We start from the raw sequence: 17,261 nt of genomic DNA, 5'->3' as shown, positions 1-17,261 counted from the left end.
CAATGATTTTTAATATATTTGAAAGTTAGTGGTTCATATTCTTAAGACATATTGCAAGTGTTGATCTGTCAGTTTATTTCTTAATTTTGACTTTAGATTCATAAGAGAAAATGTTTGTTCACATATATAAGTACTAACAAATGTAGTAGCACATCTGCTTGCATTTTTTAAGCGCAAAAATTCGAAAGGTAGAGTTCTATAAGAATTCAGAATATCTAAATTAAGGAATCTGGATTTGCATAAGACAGAAGTTTGTAAATCGATAAGTTCTATTTGAACACCTTCTGGAGCTTCTTTGACTACAAAAGAAAATGGATCCCTGAACAGTTTAAATTTAACAGTATGCAACTCAGTCTGAAAAGCGCTTTTCAAAAGAAATAAGCAGCCTCTTTATTTGATCTGAATAATCCAGTTGTTTATCCGGAAAATTTTCTTCGAGTTTCTTCAGATAAGGTAAACTGACAAAATTTTGACAGCCAAGCTGCTTTGAGAACAGCTGGAGTTTTAGTTTGAAAGCAGATATTGCATTGGCCAGGTGATTGATGAATTGGTTTTTTCCCACCAATTTTTTGTTTAGGTCATTCAGATGGGCTGTCACAACAACTAAAAACGCTAAGTCACACTTGAAAGATGGTTCCTGTAACATCCAAGTTTGCTTGCCATTTTCTTCAAGGAATGGTATTATTTCATCAATCAAATTCAATCATCGTACTTCAGAGTAATATATGAGATCACTCTGTGGTGCAGCTGTGTGTTCAAGGATTTCTTTAAATTGCCTGTGGTTTATACCATGAGAGCAAATAAAATTGATTGTATCGCTCACTACTTTCATTAGGAGGTCAAGTCCTAGTTCTTTTGCACATAGCTGTTATTGGTGCATGATACAATATTACCCTAGCAAATCTTTTTCTCTATCATCCAAATGGTTTCTCAGCAGACTCATCATGCCATTCTGAATTCCAACCATGGCTGGAGCTCTATTAGTAGTGATACTAACAAGTATGACAATATCAAAATTATGTGCAAAACACAAATTTAAAACAGAGGATAAAATATCAGTTCCAGTTGTTTGCCCCTTCCTTGAACTCATTCCAATAAGTTCTTCAGTTACTTCAAAATTTTCAGTAATTCCTCTAACAAACAAAAGAAGCTGAGCTGTTGAAGTAATATTTGTTGACTCATCAGCTGCTAGAAGAAAGTACTTAAATTTGGTGGCAGCATTCTGTAATTGTTCAGTAACATCATCAGATAAATTTTCAATTCTTCTTTGAATTGTCACTCTGCCGAGATTCACATTTTTAAATTCCTGCGTAGCTTCAGGGCATTTTTTTTTTCAGAAGCCAACAATATAAATTCCTTTGCAAAATCGCCATCAGTAAATGGGCAGCCACTTTTAGCAATTAAGGCTACAATTCCCAAACTAACTTCAACACAGTTATCTAACTGTGAAGATGACTTCGTAAATACATTCCCTTGAGCAACGACAGAACGGCGAAGAGATTCTATTTTATAATTTCGATCCTCTCCCTCAAGTTTTGAAAATGTTGAATGTTTCGTGTCGTAATGCCAGTTAATTTTACTCCTTGCAAACACTAATCATAAAGTTACACATCAAACATGCCATTCTATTATTTTACTCCACAAAAAAATATTTCGAAGTCCAGGCCTCCAAAAATTTCCTGTTATCGTCCGCTAACTTTCTTTTCATTTTGCATCCATTCATCATGGCAACTATCAAAGCCACGTCGAACAAAAACTGCAACAATTCTACGCCAGTTCCACTTTCAAAATAATATTTAAATAAAAAAGTGAAATATTCAAAATATGAAACTTCTTAACCCTTTGACGTACGGTGGTCGCGCCCTGAAACCACCATTCTCCGAATTTTTTTTCTCCTCTTTTTCCCGAAATTTTTGAGTGAAAATGAAATGGTTACTGATCTTTTACATCTAAATAACACAAAATGACTTCAGAATCATACATATTTTAGGTCTTAGTACTTCAAATCGGATGCCTTTTACAATTTGTTTTCGATGAGACAAAATAACTTCTTTTTATTAATATAAACAACCTTAAATTTCAAAAGTTAGTCATCGCACATCATGATTTCTATCATAAACAATAAAAAATTAAACTGCATATATGTATAAAAAAAACCCCTCTATATGTATGGCATTTGCTATGTGGTTTCAGGACGCGACCACTGCGCCACTAGAGCATTGTGTCACAATGCTTACAATCCTCTAGAGGCTCGGTGGTTGCGCCTTGAAACCACTGGTGTTTGCTTCTCAATGACGTTCGCTTGCTTTTCAAATAGGAATGTTTATTTTTACCCGGATATAGATAAAGTGCTTTGAAACCACAGAGTTATTTTATTACTAAACAATACATGCACCTGCCCAGTAAAAAGGTCTTTCTTTTCCAAGTACTTTTCTCTGACATTAACACACTTGCTCCCCAAGCTAGTATTGTGATTTTATAAATTATTTCCTGTGGTTTAAATTTAATGTAAATATACTTTCCTATAATTAAAAATAAAAATTGCGTAAAAGTTTATTTAAATTAAAAATATTTTCTGAATATTTTGGGACGAAATAGGAATAAAATAAGTATGAATGGGAAATGAACGATCCGTACAAAGCCAAGAAGACCAAGCCCCACCCCCCATTAACATAAAAAAAAAAAAAAAACAACAAATTTCATGTGCCAGATGAACTGGACATATACCAGTGAAATTTAAAATGTGCAATTTGGGTCTATGTATGTACCAAAGAGACAAAACACGCTTTGAACAGTGACACACACACACACACACACACAAAAAAAAAAAAAACTGAGTTTTTTTTTATTCTTATTTTATTGAATTTTTTAATCCATTTATCCAAATGTCCTTATTATGTAGGTACTTATATTTTCACTGCTATAGAAAAATTTCATAAATTTTTTTTTTAAATCTGTAAATTTCGTCATTTATTGGAAATGCGCGCGGAAAATGGTAAGTTTTTCCCCCCTACTACATCAGTAAATTTCAAAGTCCTAGACGTGCAGTGGTTTCACAGTGCAACCATCACCCAGAGAACAATGGGCAAGAGTAGATTTTTTTAAATTCATATATTATTTATCTCTAGGATCCTAATATTCAATTTCTAGAGTTTTTAGTTAAAAAAAATTATAAAAATAATATCACGCGCGTCAAAGGGTTAATGGTTTCGAAAAGAACAATAAACACCACACATGATAAAACAATGTATAGTCACAAAGCCAAAAGTGCAATGACACCAAGAAAATGAATGCACTGCTTCAGATCTCAGCAAATTTTTTTTTTCTTCCACTTTACTAGCGCATGCGTGCAAACACACTCGTGCTATGTCATACCACAGACTCTTTCTCAGTCTTCTACAGGTGTTGGTCCTACAGGCTAGGAGCAATTTTCGTGTTCAGGCAGTGGACATGTGCTTTGGTTGATGCCGGGAACTTGGCTCAGTGCCAAATCTCACTTTAAGGGGACAGAGTATAATGAATAATGAAGACGGGTGAAATTTGTTTTGCTCGCAAACCCTTCTAGAGACAACCTATATGTCAAATTACAAAAAAAGTTTGAAAAGGTCTCGGCGGGCCACTTGTTTACCGCTCATGGGCCACAGGTTGTGCATCCCTAACCTAAATTTTGTGAAAACACACATTAAAGTTACACCTTTAAAGAATGTAACTTTTCCTCATTTGGAATTATTGTCCTGCTTAATCAGAGCATGCTTGGGAAGTGCAGTCATTTCTGATTTGAATATGCCAGATTTAAGAACATTCTATGGACTGATTTGACAATTGCTTTGAGGTGGAACTAGTGAGATGTATGATGAGAAAACTCTATTTGGAATTAAGTCCAACAAAACACTTTCAAAAATAGAAGAATGCTGACATAACCTTTCAGAGCTAAATGCATCAACCTCCCTTTTTAAGTTGCTTAGTTAAACAGTTTTTACAGTCAAAATTATGGAAGACCCATCATTGCTGTTAGAATCAGAATCGTCATGGCCAAAAAGGGTCAACTTGCCAGTTGAAAAAGCCATAACTCAGTACTGATCACTATCAGCAAAGATTATAAACTTCACGATTGGTATTATAAATACTTTGCATCTGTAAAGAAAATTTTACTCGTTAACTTGAATACTTAGAAAGTTAAAGAAAACTGGCAATGAATCCCTCAAAATTTTGTCCTGAGCTGATGTAGCTTTTATATTATTGATTCAAAACCTCAGACCAATAGTTGATAGTGATGGTCTGATTAGATCTAAGACCAATATTGCTTATCAGGATGGTACTAAGGGCTTCCAAGTTTCTTACTACATAGCTATCTGATCACACAGAAGTAAAGTTACTGATAATGAATGCACATAATGAGCTGATGCAAGGCTTCTGTGGTGATGTCTATTTTGCGAGGAAAGTACTACATTCTCAAGGCTCATAAGATGATATTAAACCGTATTAGAAGTGTGAAATACCAAAGTTTTAATCCTAAAAGATGTGACACAACTTCAGGAATTTTACCAAACGATAAGAGTACACAATTTTACTTTTTTATTTTTGAGATATTTTTGGAATCATGGGTGTAAATCTTGCAGGTCCCCTTAAACTCAGAGACAGCTGAAAAGTTTATGTTGTTCTTTACACTTGTGCAGTCTATCAAGCTATTCTTCTGGAGTTAATCATGTCTTGGTTGGTGTGTTTAGTTCATAGCTACACAGATGAGAAAAAACATAGGTTGTGCCGTCTTAAATTGCGAGGAACTACTTATAATACTATGTGACTGTGAAAGAGTAGTTAACATTAGACTACTTAAATACATGTCTGAAGATGTTGCATTATTAACTCTCAAGATGTTTTTGTGGGAGATTTCAAAATTAGGAGTCTTTGATTTCAATATTGTGAATAAAAAAAAGATTGAGCAAATGAGAAATACCCATAAAAAATGACACAACTCACATTAAGATTCTCTGTAGAGTATCCAGAGACCCAGTCGCCAAATCCTGGTGGTGAAGAATCATCATCAACCACCTTTTTTAGTTTGGTGTAACACTGTAGAGTCATTAAGTTATTTTAAAAGAGGAGACATGAAAAATGAGCAATGCATTCGACGGGACTCGAACCGGAACTCTCGAATACACACTGAGTGTGATACCATAACACCACAAAGGCATGCAGAAAGGAGGGAGAGAATAACTAATAGCTTTACTGGAAGAAAGTAAAAAGAAACCTGTGTACTGGAATCTAGCGTGTGTTTTGAAACCGATACTTGGTTGTGATGGACTTGCTCACATAAGAAGAGACTTCCAAATTTTTGACACCAGTACAGACTTGAGTTGGATAATTTAGTCCAAAAATCTTCCAGAGAAACTGTTCCTCTGACTACTAGCATAGGGTAGAACAGTGAAACCAGTAATGCATCATTCCGGATTTGGGATTTTTCTGGTTATTAGATCATTAGTTTAAATCTAGTTAAGGTGGCATGTAGAAATTATAAAATTAAAAATATGAAATTATGATTTATGAAATAATCAAGCATTTGTGATTTAAAGGGTAACAAAATTTACAATAAAAAAGCTTAATTTGTTTACTTTATTAAACATTTCTTTCAATGTAAGTTGCTTCATTTTTGTGCTAATATTTTCTCTTTAATTCTGTAGACAGACATAATTTCTTGTTCTATTATATTGTTGAAGTCCTGTTATTGCTGTATTGAGAATTCCGACTAACCTGGCAATCAAATTTTTTTCGTTTTCAGTAACCTCTCTGTCACTTTCTTTACTATCAGTAGTGGTATTTTCTGGATCTAGATTCAACCATACTACAATTTGGTGGGATCTCTGCCAAATTACATAGTATTCGATGGGAAAATGTAAATACCTGAGAGATTAGTATGCAATAATGCAGAAGTTCTTGTTAGTGTTGCTTAGTTGAAAGGAAATGAATTAGATTTGTTAAGTGTTCGAAAATATGTTAACATAACCATGCCTAACATCATCAAATGAATATGTCAGTCTCTTCTTTTTCAAAATGAACTAGGTATAAAATACTCCCTAACAGAGGATTGATCCTCCTAAACAGAGGATTCCCTCACTTAGGATATTGCCAATCAAACTACAATACAGCTTGGATCACTAGTAGTTATTCATTGATCTTCGCAACTGTATAGCTTTGACTGCCTAATGACAAACAAATAATAGCAGTGGTACACTGCCTACTTATGACCACTTCAGTGGCCTATTGATGTGATTAATGATGGAAATTAGGTTAAGCAACTAAATAATGTAATTCTTTTTTATGTCATGCTAGAAAATATGCATACCTCTTTTTTATACCAGAACTAGATGAAAAATAAATTTATGAGCCTTGTAAGGCAAGTTTACAGATGGAAAATTGTTAATTAAATTACAGTGGACAAGAAAGTGTATGATTGCTAACTTATTTGAAGCATTCATCTAATGTAGCACTGGATAATTTGATAAAATCAAGTATCTATTCAGGATATTAACATCATTAAGAACTCTGTATATATGTAAATAATTTTAGTCACATTATATGTGAATTGTGCTATCTCCTGTGTAACATAACATGAAAGACCTAAAAAATGCAATGCAAAGCTTTGCCAGAAAAATAAGGTTACACAGCAAGTCCATTTAACATTGAGGTAAATGGCTTTGTTGCCAAAGATAGAATCAAACTGGCCATTGTCCAGTTGACTAATTTTTGTCACCAAATCTGGGGACTGTTTAGCAACATTTTGGTACTACACCTATGTAACTGCAACGGGTTTGATCCTTAAGTAACTGCATTCTGCCATATGTAACTGTAATTGTGTATGCCTTCTAGCAATTTTGAGAAACTGAAGGTACTGAAAGTTTCTCAAGCATCAGGGGAAAACTATATAAGACTAGAAAAACCATCAATTTAGTTCAGAGTACTGAGAGATCACTATGTGAATTTGAACATTTGATTTTATACTGTCTTGTACATACATTTATACTGTCTTGTGTTTTACACTCTTAGTAGCTGGAAGTGATAACTACTGATTGTACTCTGTCATACTGAGAAGAGCTGCACAAGTACTTTTAAGAAAAGTTCCAGAACTGTAAAAGGTTTCTTTTGGGAAAATAAATTTCATCAAGCTATCATCAGTTCTGTATGCATTCAATCCATTACGAATCCGTACGCATGTAACAATAAAATATTAAACTGTGAAACATACAGATATTAAAAGCAACAAAAATGTGCATTTATAACTGATATTATTTCTTCTTTTTTTTTTTTAAGTTAATAATATTGTTATGGAAATAAGTTTACCACAATCAAGTTTTGTATCTAAATTATAATATTTGTATCTGCTGTTCAATAATAATACAACACATATGAAAAATGCTTAAATTTCTAAATAATGAGGCACTCTTTTCCAGACTATCTTTTTCTCTCAACATATTTCAAATTCCAAATATATGGGTGAAAAGATATTATTATTCTAATATCACACAAAATTGCTGATTGCAAAAATAAAGAAGTTTCAATGGATAAAAAGACATTATTGTTCTAACACTACATGATACTGATCAGTTCTGAAAATCAAAAAGTATAAATTTATAACAATACTTAGCTGATGGGTATCAAAATAAGCATTTAAAATTCATTTACATTACATACATTATAACATAAAACATTAAGAAAAGAATTTACAAAATGTACTAGGTCAAAAACATATAAAAATACACATTTGTAATTCTGGAATGATGCTGAAAATATACTATTAAAAAGTAACAGTGAATAGAGAAACACAAAATAACCATTGGAAGTACTAAAGCATCCAATATATATTTCATAATCAAAAATACAAGAACACTTACAAGCAAGATGCATAAACTAACTGTTATGTAATTTCAGGCAGAATATATTAAAATGCATAAATAAAACTAATATTAACTATTTCAGCCAAATGTAATTCACACAACATTACATAGGGAAAAAAATTAAGATAATCTTATTGGCCTTTTCCTTTAGAATTGAGAGATACTTATTCTTTCCTAAGTAATTCTGTATTATTATTTAAATCATGAGGCATAACTTTCTCAAATTTTGAAACTATTTGACAAACTAGCAATGGAATAACAATTCAGGAAACAGCTTCTAGTTATAAATAAATAAAAAATTTCTATATAAGATAAGACAGAAATCAACTTTGAAGTCAAAATAACATTACCTTAGATAAATCCACCCCAGTGAGAGAATGCACAGTAGGTGGTAATTGACTGGCTAATTTTGTTACTTCAGATGCTACTTTATTTGTTTCACCAATTAAAACTATGTCTCCAGTTTTTGCCAATGGTGCACAAACTTCTGCTGCTACCTGAAAATACAATTCAGTTAGTAAAATTTCAGATGGGGAATTTAAATATAATTTATACAAACCCAGCTTAACAAAAAATATCTTATCACATGAAATATTTCAATAAACTAATAAATATTTTCAGTTTTTAATAAAAACACTTTAACCACAAAAGCACATTTACTGAAAATGTGTAAGATGAAATGCTTTCATGTAAGATAGGGTATACTTGTGCATTTTATTTTCATTTTTATCTTAAGTTCATCTTATTCAAAAGAGCAGTAAGAAAAACCGTATAACAGATTTTAAATCTGAAGTAAAATAACCAAATATTATTCATAAATATAAGAATATCTTCAAAGCTTTTAAGTAAAAGAATATTTGACATTTCCATAAAATTCCACAGCCATGAATTCCTCTATTTTCTAAGCAAATTCCAGCCACAACAATAAATGCAACTTCTTATAAAATTTTTTAAAGAGTGCTTGAGACTCAGAATTTGGAAAGTATAATATGATTTTACAAGCTCTGCACAACTTGAGTTCTCTAAAAATTGTTACATCTTAGTACATTATAAAACCTTTGCATTTAAAAGGTGACTCTCGGTCACCATCTGATTTGATGCAGCAACTTCAGAGGTGACCCTTGGTTTGATGTGATAACACTGAAGGTGACTCTCAATCACCACTCAGTTTGCCGTGATAATTTGAGCAGTAATAATGTTTATTTAGGTTTTGTTGGGTATATTACTTCATGAGTATAATTCAACAATACATGTGTATAAAAATATGATGTGTACACCACATGACTTCCTTGAATGGAATATTAAATTATACACATTTTTTCTTGCATTTCGTTTAAACTTATTGGATTTAATTAAATCTTCTTCGCCGACAGTGCATAAAACACAATAGAATAAATGCATTCATTAAAATTCACTCTATTTGTTTACCATAGCGACACTCTGGTGCTAGGTTCACTTAACAGTATTATATTTCGTTCATATTATAACTCAGAATGCACAAAATTTATACCATTTAAAGAATTATCTAATCGTTGCCACATGTTCTATTCAAATACTATAATAAAGCTAGAACGATGTATAAAAGAAATTAAGCAAACAAAACAAAAAAGAAACAGCTTTTCACAGACGATTGAGTATTTCTCATTCAATTAATTCAGTTCTCACTTTGCGGCAAGGCAAAAATAAATAAAAACTCAAAATATCTGTATTAAAAATTACTAATTATTAAAAAGTAAATCACTAATTATTAAAAATTAAATAAATCTTAAGCACTTATTTCCTCGAAAAAATTCCAGAAAGAATTAAGCATGATTTAAATTGCAATAATAAATGAAGGCATTATCTTTGTTGTTGCGAAGCTACGTTTCTCTAGAATGGCAACAAATTCACTACTCTGCCATTTCAAATGTAAACAAGCAATGGCGCCATCAAAAAAATTATTAGGCTTAGCGGCACTTAAACAACTTTTAAATTGTTGATAACTCTAAAAATATTGCGTACAGATTTACTAAAGGCATAAAAACCTTAACCGGAAGATAAAAACAACATAATTCAATCATTTTTAAAGCAAAATATGTGAAATTTACAAACATATAAGAGTAAAGAAACTGAGATCATTGAGCCGAGTAGAGTGGATATATATATAAATATATTTATATATGTTTGGCACAGCCGATTGCAACCAAAATACGAGGTGCACATCTACATGTTATAGTAGTCTTATATACAAAATTTCAACGTTGTGAGGCTACTCGTTTTTGAGTTATGCGAGATACGTTCGTACATACGTTCATACAGACGCCATGAAAAATTCTCTTCAGAATTCATTTTAAAGCAGTTTCATATTTTTTTTTGGAGGAAAAGAGTCTTTTATTCTGTCCTTACATACAAATATCACGCAAAAACATCGTTAAATTGCATTCAAAAGTGGTCAAAATGGATATTTTTGTTGAAATATGCTGCCTGAAACTTTTCGCGATTACAATACTTCCTTTTTACTTCGTACAAGGAAGTAAAAAAACCTGATGTGTACACCGCATGACTTCCTTGTACGGAGTATTAAACTATACACATTTTTTCTTGCATTTCGTTTAAACTTATTGGATTGAATTACATCTACTTCGCCGACAGCGCATAAACCACAATAGAATAAATGCATTCTTTAAAATTCACTCTATTTGTTTACCACAGTGACACTCTGGCGCTAGGTTCACTTAACAGTATTATATTTCGTTCATATTATAACTCAGAATGCCCAAAAGTTATATCATTTAAAGAATTATCTAATCATTGCCACATGTTCTATTCAAATACTATAATAAAGCTAGAATGATGTATAAAAGAAATTAAGCAAACAAAACAAAAAAGAAACAGTTTTTCACACACGATTGAGTATTTCACATTCAATTAATTCAGTTCTCACTTCACGACAAGGCAAAAATACATAAAAACTCAAAATATCTGTATTAAAAATTACGAAGTAAATCTTAAACACTTATTTCATCTAAAAAATTCCAGATAGGATTAAGCATGATTTATTTCAACGTTCTGAGGCTACTCGTTTTTGAGTTATGTGAGATACGTACATACATTCGTACAGACGCCATGAAAAATTCTCTTCATAATTCATTTTAAGGCAGTTTTATAAATTTTTGGAGGAAAAGTCTTTTATTCTCTCTTTATTTACAGATATCACGCAAAAACATTGTTGAATTGCATTCGAAAGCAGTCAAAATGGATGTTTTGGTTGAAATATGCTGCGTAAAACTTTTCGCGATTACAAAGTATTGTATCGAAGTAATTGTATTGTAATCGTACAAGGAAGTAAAAAACAGTCAATCTTAAACTTAAATACTCATTTTAAATTTATAATTATATATGCATCTCTCTTATGTTTGAACTCAACAGTCATGGCAATAAAAATATTATTTTCTAAATTATGGGGCCCAGTAAACATATAATAAGATGAAGAAATCAGTTCAAGTTAAGATGAGTTCCATTTTTCATTGATGAAATACGAATTATATCTATGCATAGACTACATAATGACAGAGAGCAGGAAAGCAGTGATGAAGATAGCAGTGAATTAAGAGGTGCAAGAATGCAAAGAATCAGACTTAACAGATATTCAAGGTGATATCACCAGTGGTTCCACAGAAGAGACAAAAAATTCAGAATGGATAACTTGCACAAATTCCGAAGAAATACTGCAAAAAATATATTTTGTACAAAGCTAAACAACAGTAGGACCACTAGGATTTTTAGATATAAAAGAATCATTAGATTTCTTTAAATGGTGTGTGAAATAATTTAAGTGAGCTGTAGGAAATTCACCAAATATGCAGAAAATTGTCTTGAATTGCTGGTTTGCTGGAGTGAAAAAGGGCGTTGAACGCAAAGGGTTAAATATTGTACATAAAAAATTAGCGTAAAAATATTTGTTATCAATATTAAAACAATCTAAGAGAATAATCTTTCTTATATTAAGATGAAACAACTATTTTTCTATTTGCATTAATAAATATATTATATATAGCATTACTAAATATTTTAACTATTTTTGCATTAATAAATATATTTTTAAAATTAAAATAAAGTTACTTTAGTCGGTACATTGCACAGTTTTTGAAAGCTTAATTCTGTAGTTCCCACTACACAATTAACTGTACATTAATCATTAAGGTACAATTGATATACAATATATCTAAAGTAAATAAAGCTGAGGAAAAGTTTAAATTATTAACAGAGGTTTTTATTCTCTTATTTATTCTGTCAATTCAGCCTGCAAAGACTTGGATCTGTATTTGGTTAGAGATTTTACACATTTCTAAAGGTATATATGAAAGTATGTATAACTGGAAAACACTCTATTAAGATTATTTGCCTAAAACAGATACTGTTGTTCTGGATTTCTTATGAAAATTTAATCCCACTACTTATTGAAAAACCTCACAAAATAACACGTATTCTGTTTATTTAATGAAAATGAAATACTTCATAAAGTGCCCATTTCCCGTGTTCATCTACCTAGTCAACAATATTGCAATACTGGAAAATTTTGAAATAAAATATATATATATATATACTATATCACCATTAAATACTATGAATGTTTTAACACAATTTAATCACATACATTGCAAAATTCCTTTATGTTAATTAATTGCTGATATTTGAATAACCTCGCCAATGAGATTGTGAACCAACTTTGTATTAATTTGATCTGTGTAGCCTTTTGCTACTAGCTCATTTAAATTTTACATTTAACTATTATTTAAATTACCTCACAACAAGTGCAGGCTGAGTTCTAAGCATCAAGTGTGCCTGCTATTTTTCCTCAGTTTCAAATAAAGGGTCTTCTGTGCCTCTTTCAAGTCTTTACTGTTATTTCAGACCTAGCGATAATTCACTTAACATCTACAAAAAGTTTTTTAACAGTAATTAGTGATCGCAAAACACATCAAACTTTACAGTGGCACTTAAATGAAACTTTACAGTGTTCAGTGTTTGGTCTGTCACCCTGAACATCACAGGCTTCACCAATAGAAGTAATTTCCATGGAGAGATTTGGATACATTGTGGATAAGATACAAGTGTAGATGAAAGCCACAGCAACTTCTGCTCAACTTCTGACAGCAGAAGTTGCATAATGACATTTTTTAAAATATAATTGGACTTGCATTTCTCACTTTAACCCTTTGCGACACGCATATTTAAAATATATTTTAATCTTTAAAAAAATGCCTTAGAATAAGTCAGATGGACTTACTTAAGTGCCTTTAAGGCTTGAAAAAAATTCTGAGCTTTTATTTTTTACGGTGGAAGGTGGGATACCGTTTGTCCCACCATGCAACTAGCACATGTCTTATAGCATATTGGTGTATAGCAGGAAAAAAAATGTGGAATGAATAAACAAAATAAAGCGTGCATTCCAAAATATTCATAATAAACACACTAAAATGCTTTTTGTACTTATTGCATATATGCATGACTTGTAAAATTTTGCATATACAGTCAAAAGTCGTTAATTTGGACACCCGTAATCCGGAATGATCTATAATCCGGACCTCAAAGCTAAAATCTTTCTGCGCATGCGCATAGGCGTTTTACTCGTGCACGCAAGACATTTACGACTGCGCATATGCATCTGCGCAAGTGCAGAATACGTTTTCGCGTGCGCGTTTAATGTATAACGGACGGTAAAAGCTAAAATTATCTAATTATCTATTTCAGTTAATGTTGATAATTGCATTGTTCCTTAATCTTCAAATTGGATCCGGCTTATTATTTTTTGCAGACTGTAAGAGCAATTTTCTAAAAGTAAGCTTGAACTTTCGATTATGTCAAATAGAATTTCCGATGCTGGAGCTCCCAAAGGATCTAGAAAACGAAAGTATGTTTCGATGTCCATCAAACAAAAAAACGAATTGCTACAAAAAATGGATAAAAGCATATCCTTTGTTTATCTAACCGTTCCGAAATCTGTTTATCAATTTCACACTGCTCTGCGCGGGGGGGGGGGGGCACGTCGCGGCGCTCAATGAACTGGAAGTTGATCTGTCAACACTATCGTTATCTTCAGGGCAGATGTTTTTATTTTAGTCGGCTTATAATTCCTTACTAAATGTAGTATTTAATTTCGATGTACTCTGTCTTTGATATGATTTAAATCAAATTCCTCGTCATTATAAATATCACGAATACAAATCACATAGTTTTCTGGTTGCAATTTTCTAATTTCGGCTATGAGTAAGGTATGCTTTACGCATCCGTGCGTTAAAAGAAATGTTTAATAAAGTAAACAAATAAATATTAGGCTTCTTTTTTGGTAAATTTGGATACCCTTTAGATCATAATTGCTCATTATTTTATAAATTACGGTTTCATATTTTTAATTTTATAATTTCTGCATGCCATCTTACCAGATTTAAACTGATGATCTATAATCTGGAAAAATCGATAATCCGGAATCGCCGAAGTCCCGACGAGTCCGGATTAAAGACACTGCTGATTAAAGACTGTAGTATATATTTAATATTTTTAAATTTTAGGAACAAAAGAAAATATTTTCTTGAATATTATTTTAAGATTAAAATTTGATACTCGTACTAAATAAAATATTAAAATTGGCACTTGATTCAAAAACATTTATATATGATTAAAATTGAAAAAAAGTCATTTTTCATGAAACTTTGAAAAACATGTTGTTTCATTCTTTTGTAAGCATAGAGGCACTTCACATGTTTCACACATCCAAAATGTTCGTCGTTCTTCTTTCGATATGCTGCAATATGCACATCTTCTCCTGCTCGTTCTCTTTGGCGTTTTACTTACATTTTTTAGTCTCTTTTCTGGTTGTACGAACGAGTTTTTAATTTTTATTTGAACTGGGGATTTCAGTTTTCTTTTCAGGTCTTTCTTGCCTGCAAGTGCCATTAGACCTTCTATAACTGAGAGAAAAAAATCTTTCATTGTTTTTACATCATGATCAGGTTCGAGAACAAACTTGAATAAATGTGTTTACTATACTCGCATCTAAAAAGTAAAAAAAAATCATGTGCCACCATTTCTTGCTTTTGCGGTCTATTTCATATAGTCCTTTCAGTTGATCAATCAGTCGACATATCCCATATTCTTATTGTATGGAATAATGCTGTTTGGGCACAGTACTTTTTTTTTTTTTTTTGGCTTTCCATCTCATTCTTTTCTATTAATTTCTTTCATTTCAGTTGCCTTTTCCAAGCAAGACAGGACAGAAACGGATCTTTTATCCTTCCATTTTATGCAAAAAATTTAATCATCGCTAATTGAAAAGTCTATATATTCTCTTGACATAAATTTGTCTTTTAAATTTTTGGGTAGATACTTCCGATCCATATTTACAGTGCCACATGCATAGATAAGTCTGTGTCTTTAAAAAGCGAAACAAACTATAACTACTTCCCTTTCTTCTTCAGCAATAACTTCAACCTCAGTTATTCTCTTCTGGATTTCAATTTCATCTGAATCAGAACTGACATCTGAAGCATTTGAGTCGCAATCGGATGGCAATTCAGCAAAAAGATCCAAAGCTTCCTGAGTTGTTAATTTTTTTCTAGACATTTTAGCACATCAGAGCATACAACGGATGTAAAAGCGCGCACAATCACGAAAAAAGTAGATGAAAAAAAGAAAAGAAAAAATAATCGTGAGTGCTGCCATCTATTGAGCGGAAATTCAAGTGTGTGGTGGGACAAATTTTAACCCACTTATTTCAACTGCAAAATTAATGTTATAAAATATTGAAACCAATTAAGATTTTTTAAAATAAAATACCTCTGAATATTAAAAAGAATCATACATATCATAAATTGTATACCAAAATTTTTAAAATATTGAAAAATGCGAGATACATGGATATCACTCTTGTGATCCTATTTTGAATATTTTTTGCTTATAAACTTAAGCCCTGGTATAGTAGTAACATCTACTGAGAAAAATAATAGCTAAAATAGATTATTTTTAAAAGATTAGAAAATTTCTAACGGAAATTGCTAACTGAGAAAATAAATATTAATTAGGTGGGACATATATTGACCCACCATGCCGCAAAGGGTTAAACAGTTGGGGAAGTGGACTAGACAATAATTCACTTAATGTCTACATAGTTTGATTAATAATTGTGATTGTGAAACATATCAAACTTTATAACACAACAACAGGTAGATATAAAAATTATAAATGTTTTGAGAAAGGGACTGAAAATTATAGTCGATATAAACACTTAAAATACCTTAGGAAGAACTTCCAGAACAGAACTCATTATAGCAGCATCTCCATAACCTTTGTAGGCTGCAGCTTTCATTCGCATTCCCTCTGCTTCTGCTTTGCCTACTGATTCAATAGCATAGGCTTCTGCAGTACCAATCATCTTGATTTTTTCTGCTTCAGCACGAGCAACTTCCATTGTCTGTGTTCTGGACCAGAACAATATATCTTTAAACAACAGCTCCAATAAAAAAATTTCATTATGTAGTATTCAGTGGTGAGCCACAAAAATTTTAATAAAAAGACAGAATAGCAATTTTATAGGATAAAATGTTAAATTTTACATGAACATTTTTAACACCTTATTCTGTAAAACAAAATATCAAATTCTAATGAAATATTTTACTTATTGCAAAAAAGAGAAAATACAAACAATTGTGGGTTAATTAAGAAAACATTTTTAAATTATAAAGCAGTCATTATCTTGATGAAGCTGTATGTATCATTAAAGGTACCATCTAGTTCAGACTTTTGTGCCAACAGTTATTTTGGCAGTAAGCGGGTCCACATTAATAGAAAAGAAGCAAAATCTCTTTATGCTTAACATTAAGACAAAATAAGCTGAATAATTCCTTCTCACAATAACAGTGTTCGTAAATTCTATGCTACTCACAGTGGCCAAACATATAGACAATTTTTAATATACTCATGTCCATAAATTAAGGAAAATTTGAAGTCACGCGGAAATCAAACTCTAAAATAAATATATCACCTGTAAAATCACTGCACACATTTTCAAGAATCATATGCAAATTTCAGTAAGTAACTAGATGACACCGATGGTACGTCACAATGACGAGAGTGTATGAGAGTGATATATAAGGAATATAGGCAAAGAAGTAAAATTGGTCGCAGACGTTTTATAAGCATTTCAGTTCAATAACCGAATAGTTATGACACAAAGGACGCACTTGGATGATTTTTTACGTGGTAGAATTATCGGCCGTATGGAATGTGGGCGTACCCAACTGGAAGTATCAGACGAACTTGGAATTACCCAGAGTGTCATCTCCAGCCTTTGGCAACGATTCCAAGATGATGGTAATGTGAATAGACGTTACA

The 17,261-nt window shown here is 31.7% G+C and overlaps 1 protein-coding gene across 3 annotated transcripts in view; it reads right to left on the bottom strand.

Annotated features, from left to right (window-relative positions):
• LOC118198018 (flotillin-2-like) overlaps positions 1–17,261 on the bottom strand; it is a 90,598-nt gene that overhangs the window by 21,543 nt on the left and 51,794 nt on the right. For all 3 annotated transcript variants that reach the window (XM_035369606.2, XM_035369607.2, XM_085816442.1), the window contains 2 exons: positions 16,165–16,348; positions 8,243–8,389 (listed from right to left, as the gene is read on the bottom strand). In XM_035369606.2, the coding sequence (XP_035225497.1) occupies positions 8,243–8,389; positions 16,165–16,348 (331 nt within the window). The remainder of the gene's footprint in view (positions 1–8,242; positions 8,390–16,164; positions 16,349–17,261) is intronic.

Source organism: Stegodyphus dumicola, chromosome 1 (genome assembly GCF_044657685.1).
Source record: "Stegodyphus dumicola isolate Sdum_Otavi_A_Nest chromosome 1, ASM4465768v1".
Taxonomy (NCBI): domain Eukaryota; kingdom Metazoa; phylum Arthropoda; class Arachnida; order Araneae; family Eresidae; genus Stegodyphus; species Stegodyphus dumicola.
The sequence above is the reverse complement of the archived record's forward strand: the minus strand, read 5'-3'. Positions and strand labels throughout refer to the sequence as shown.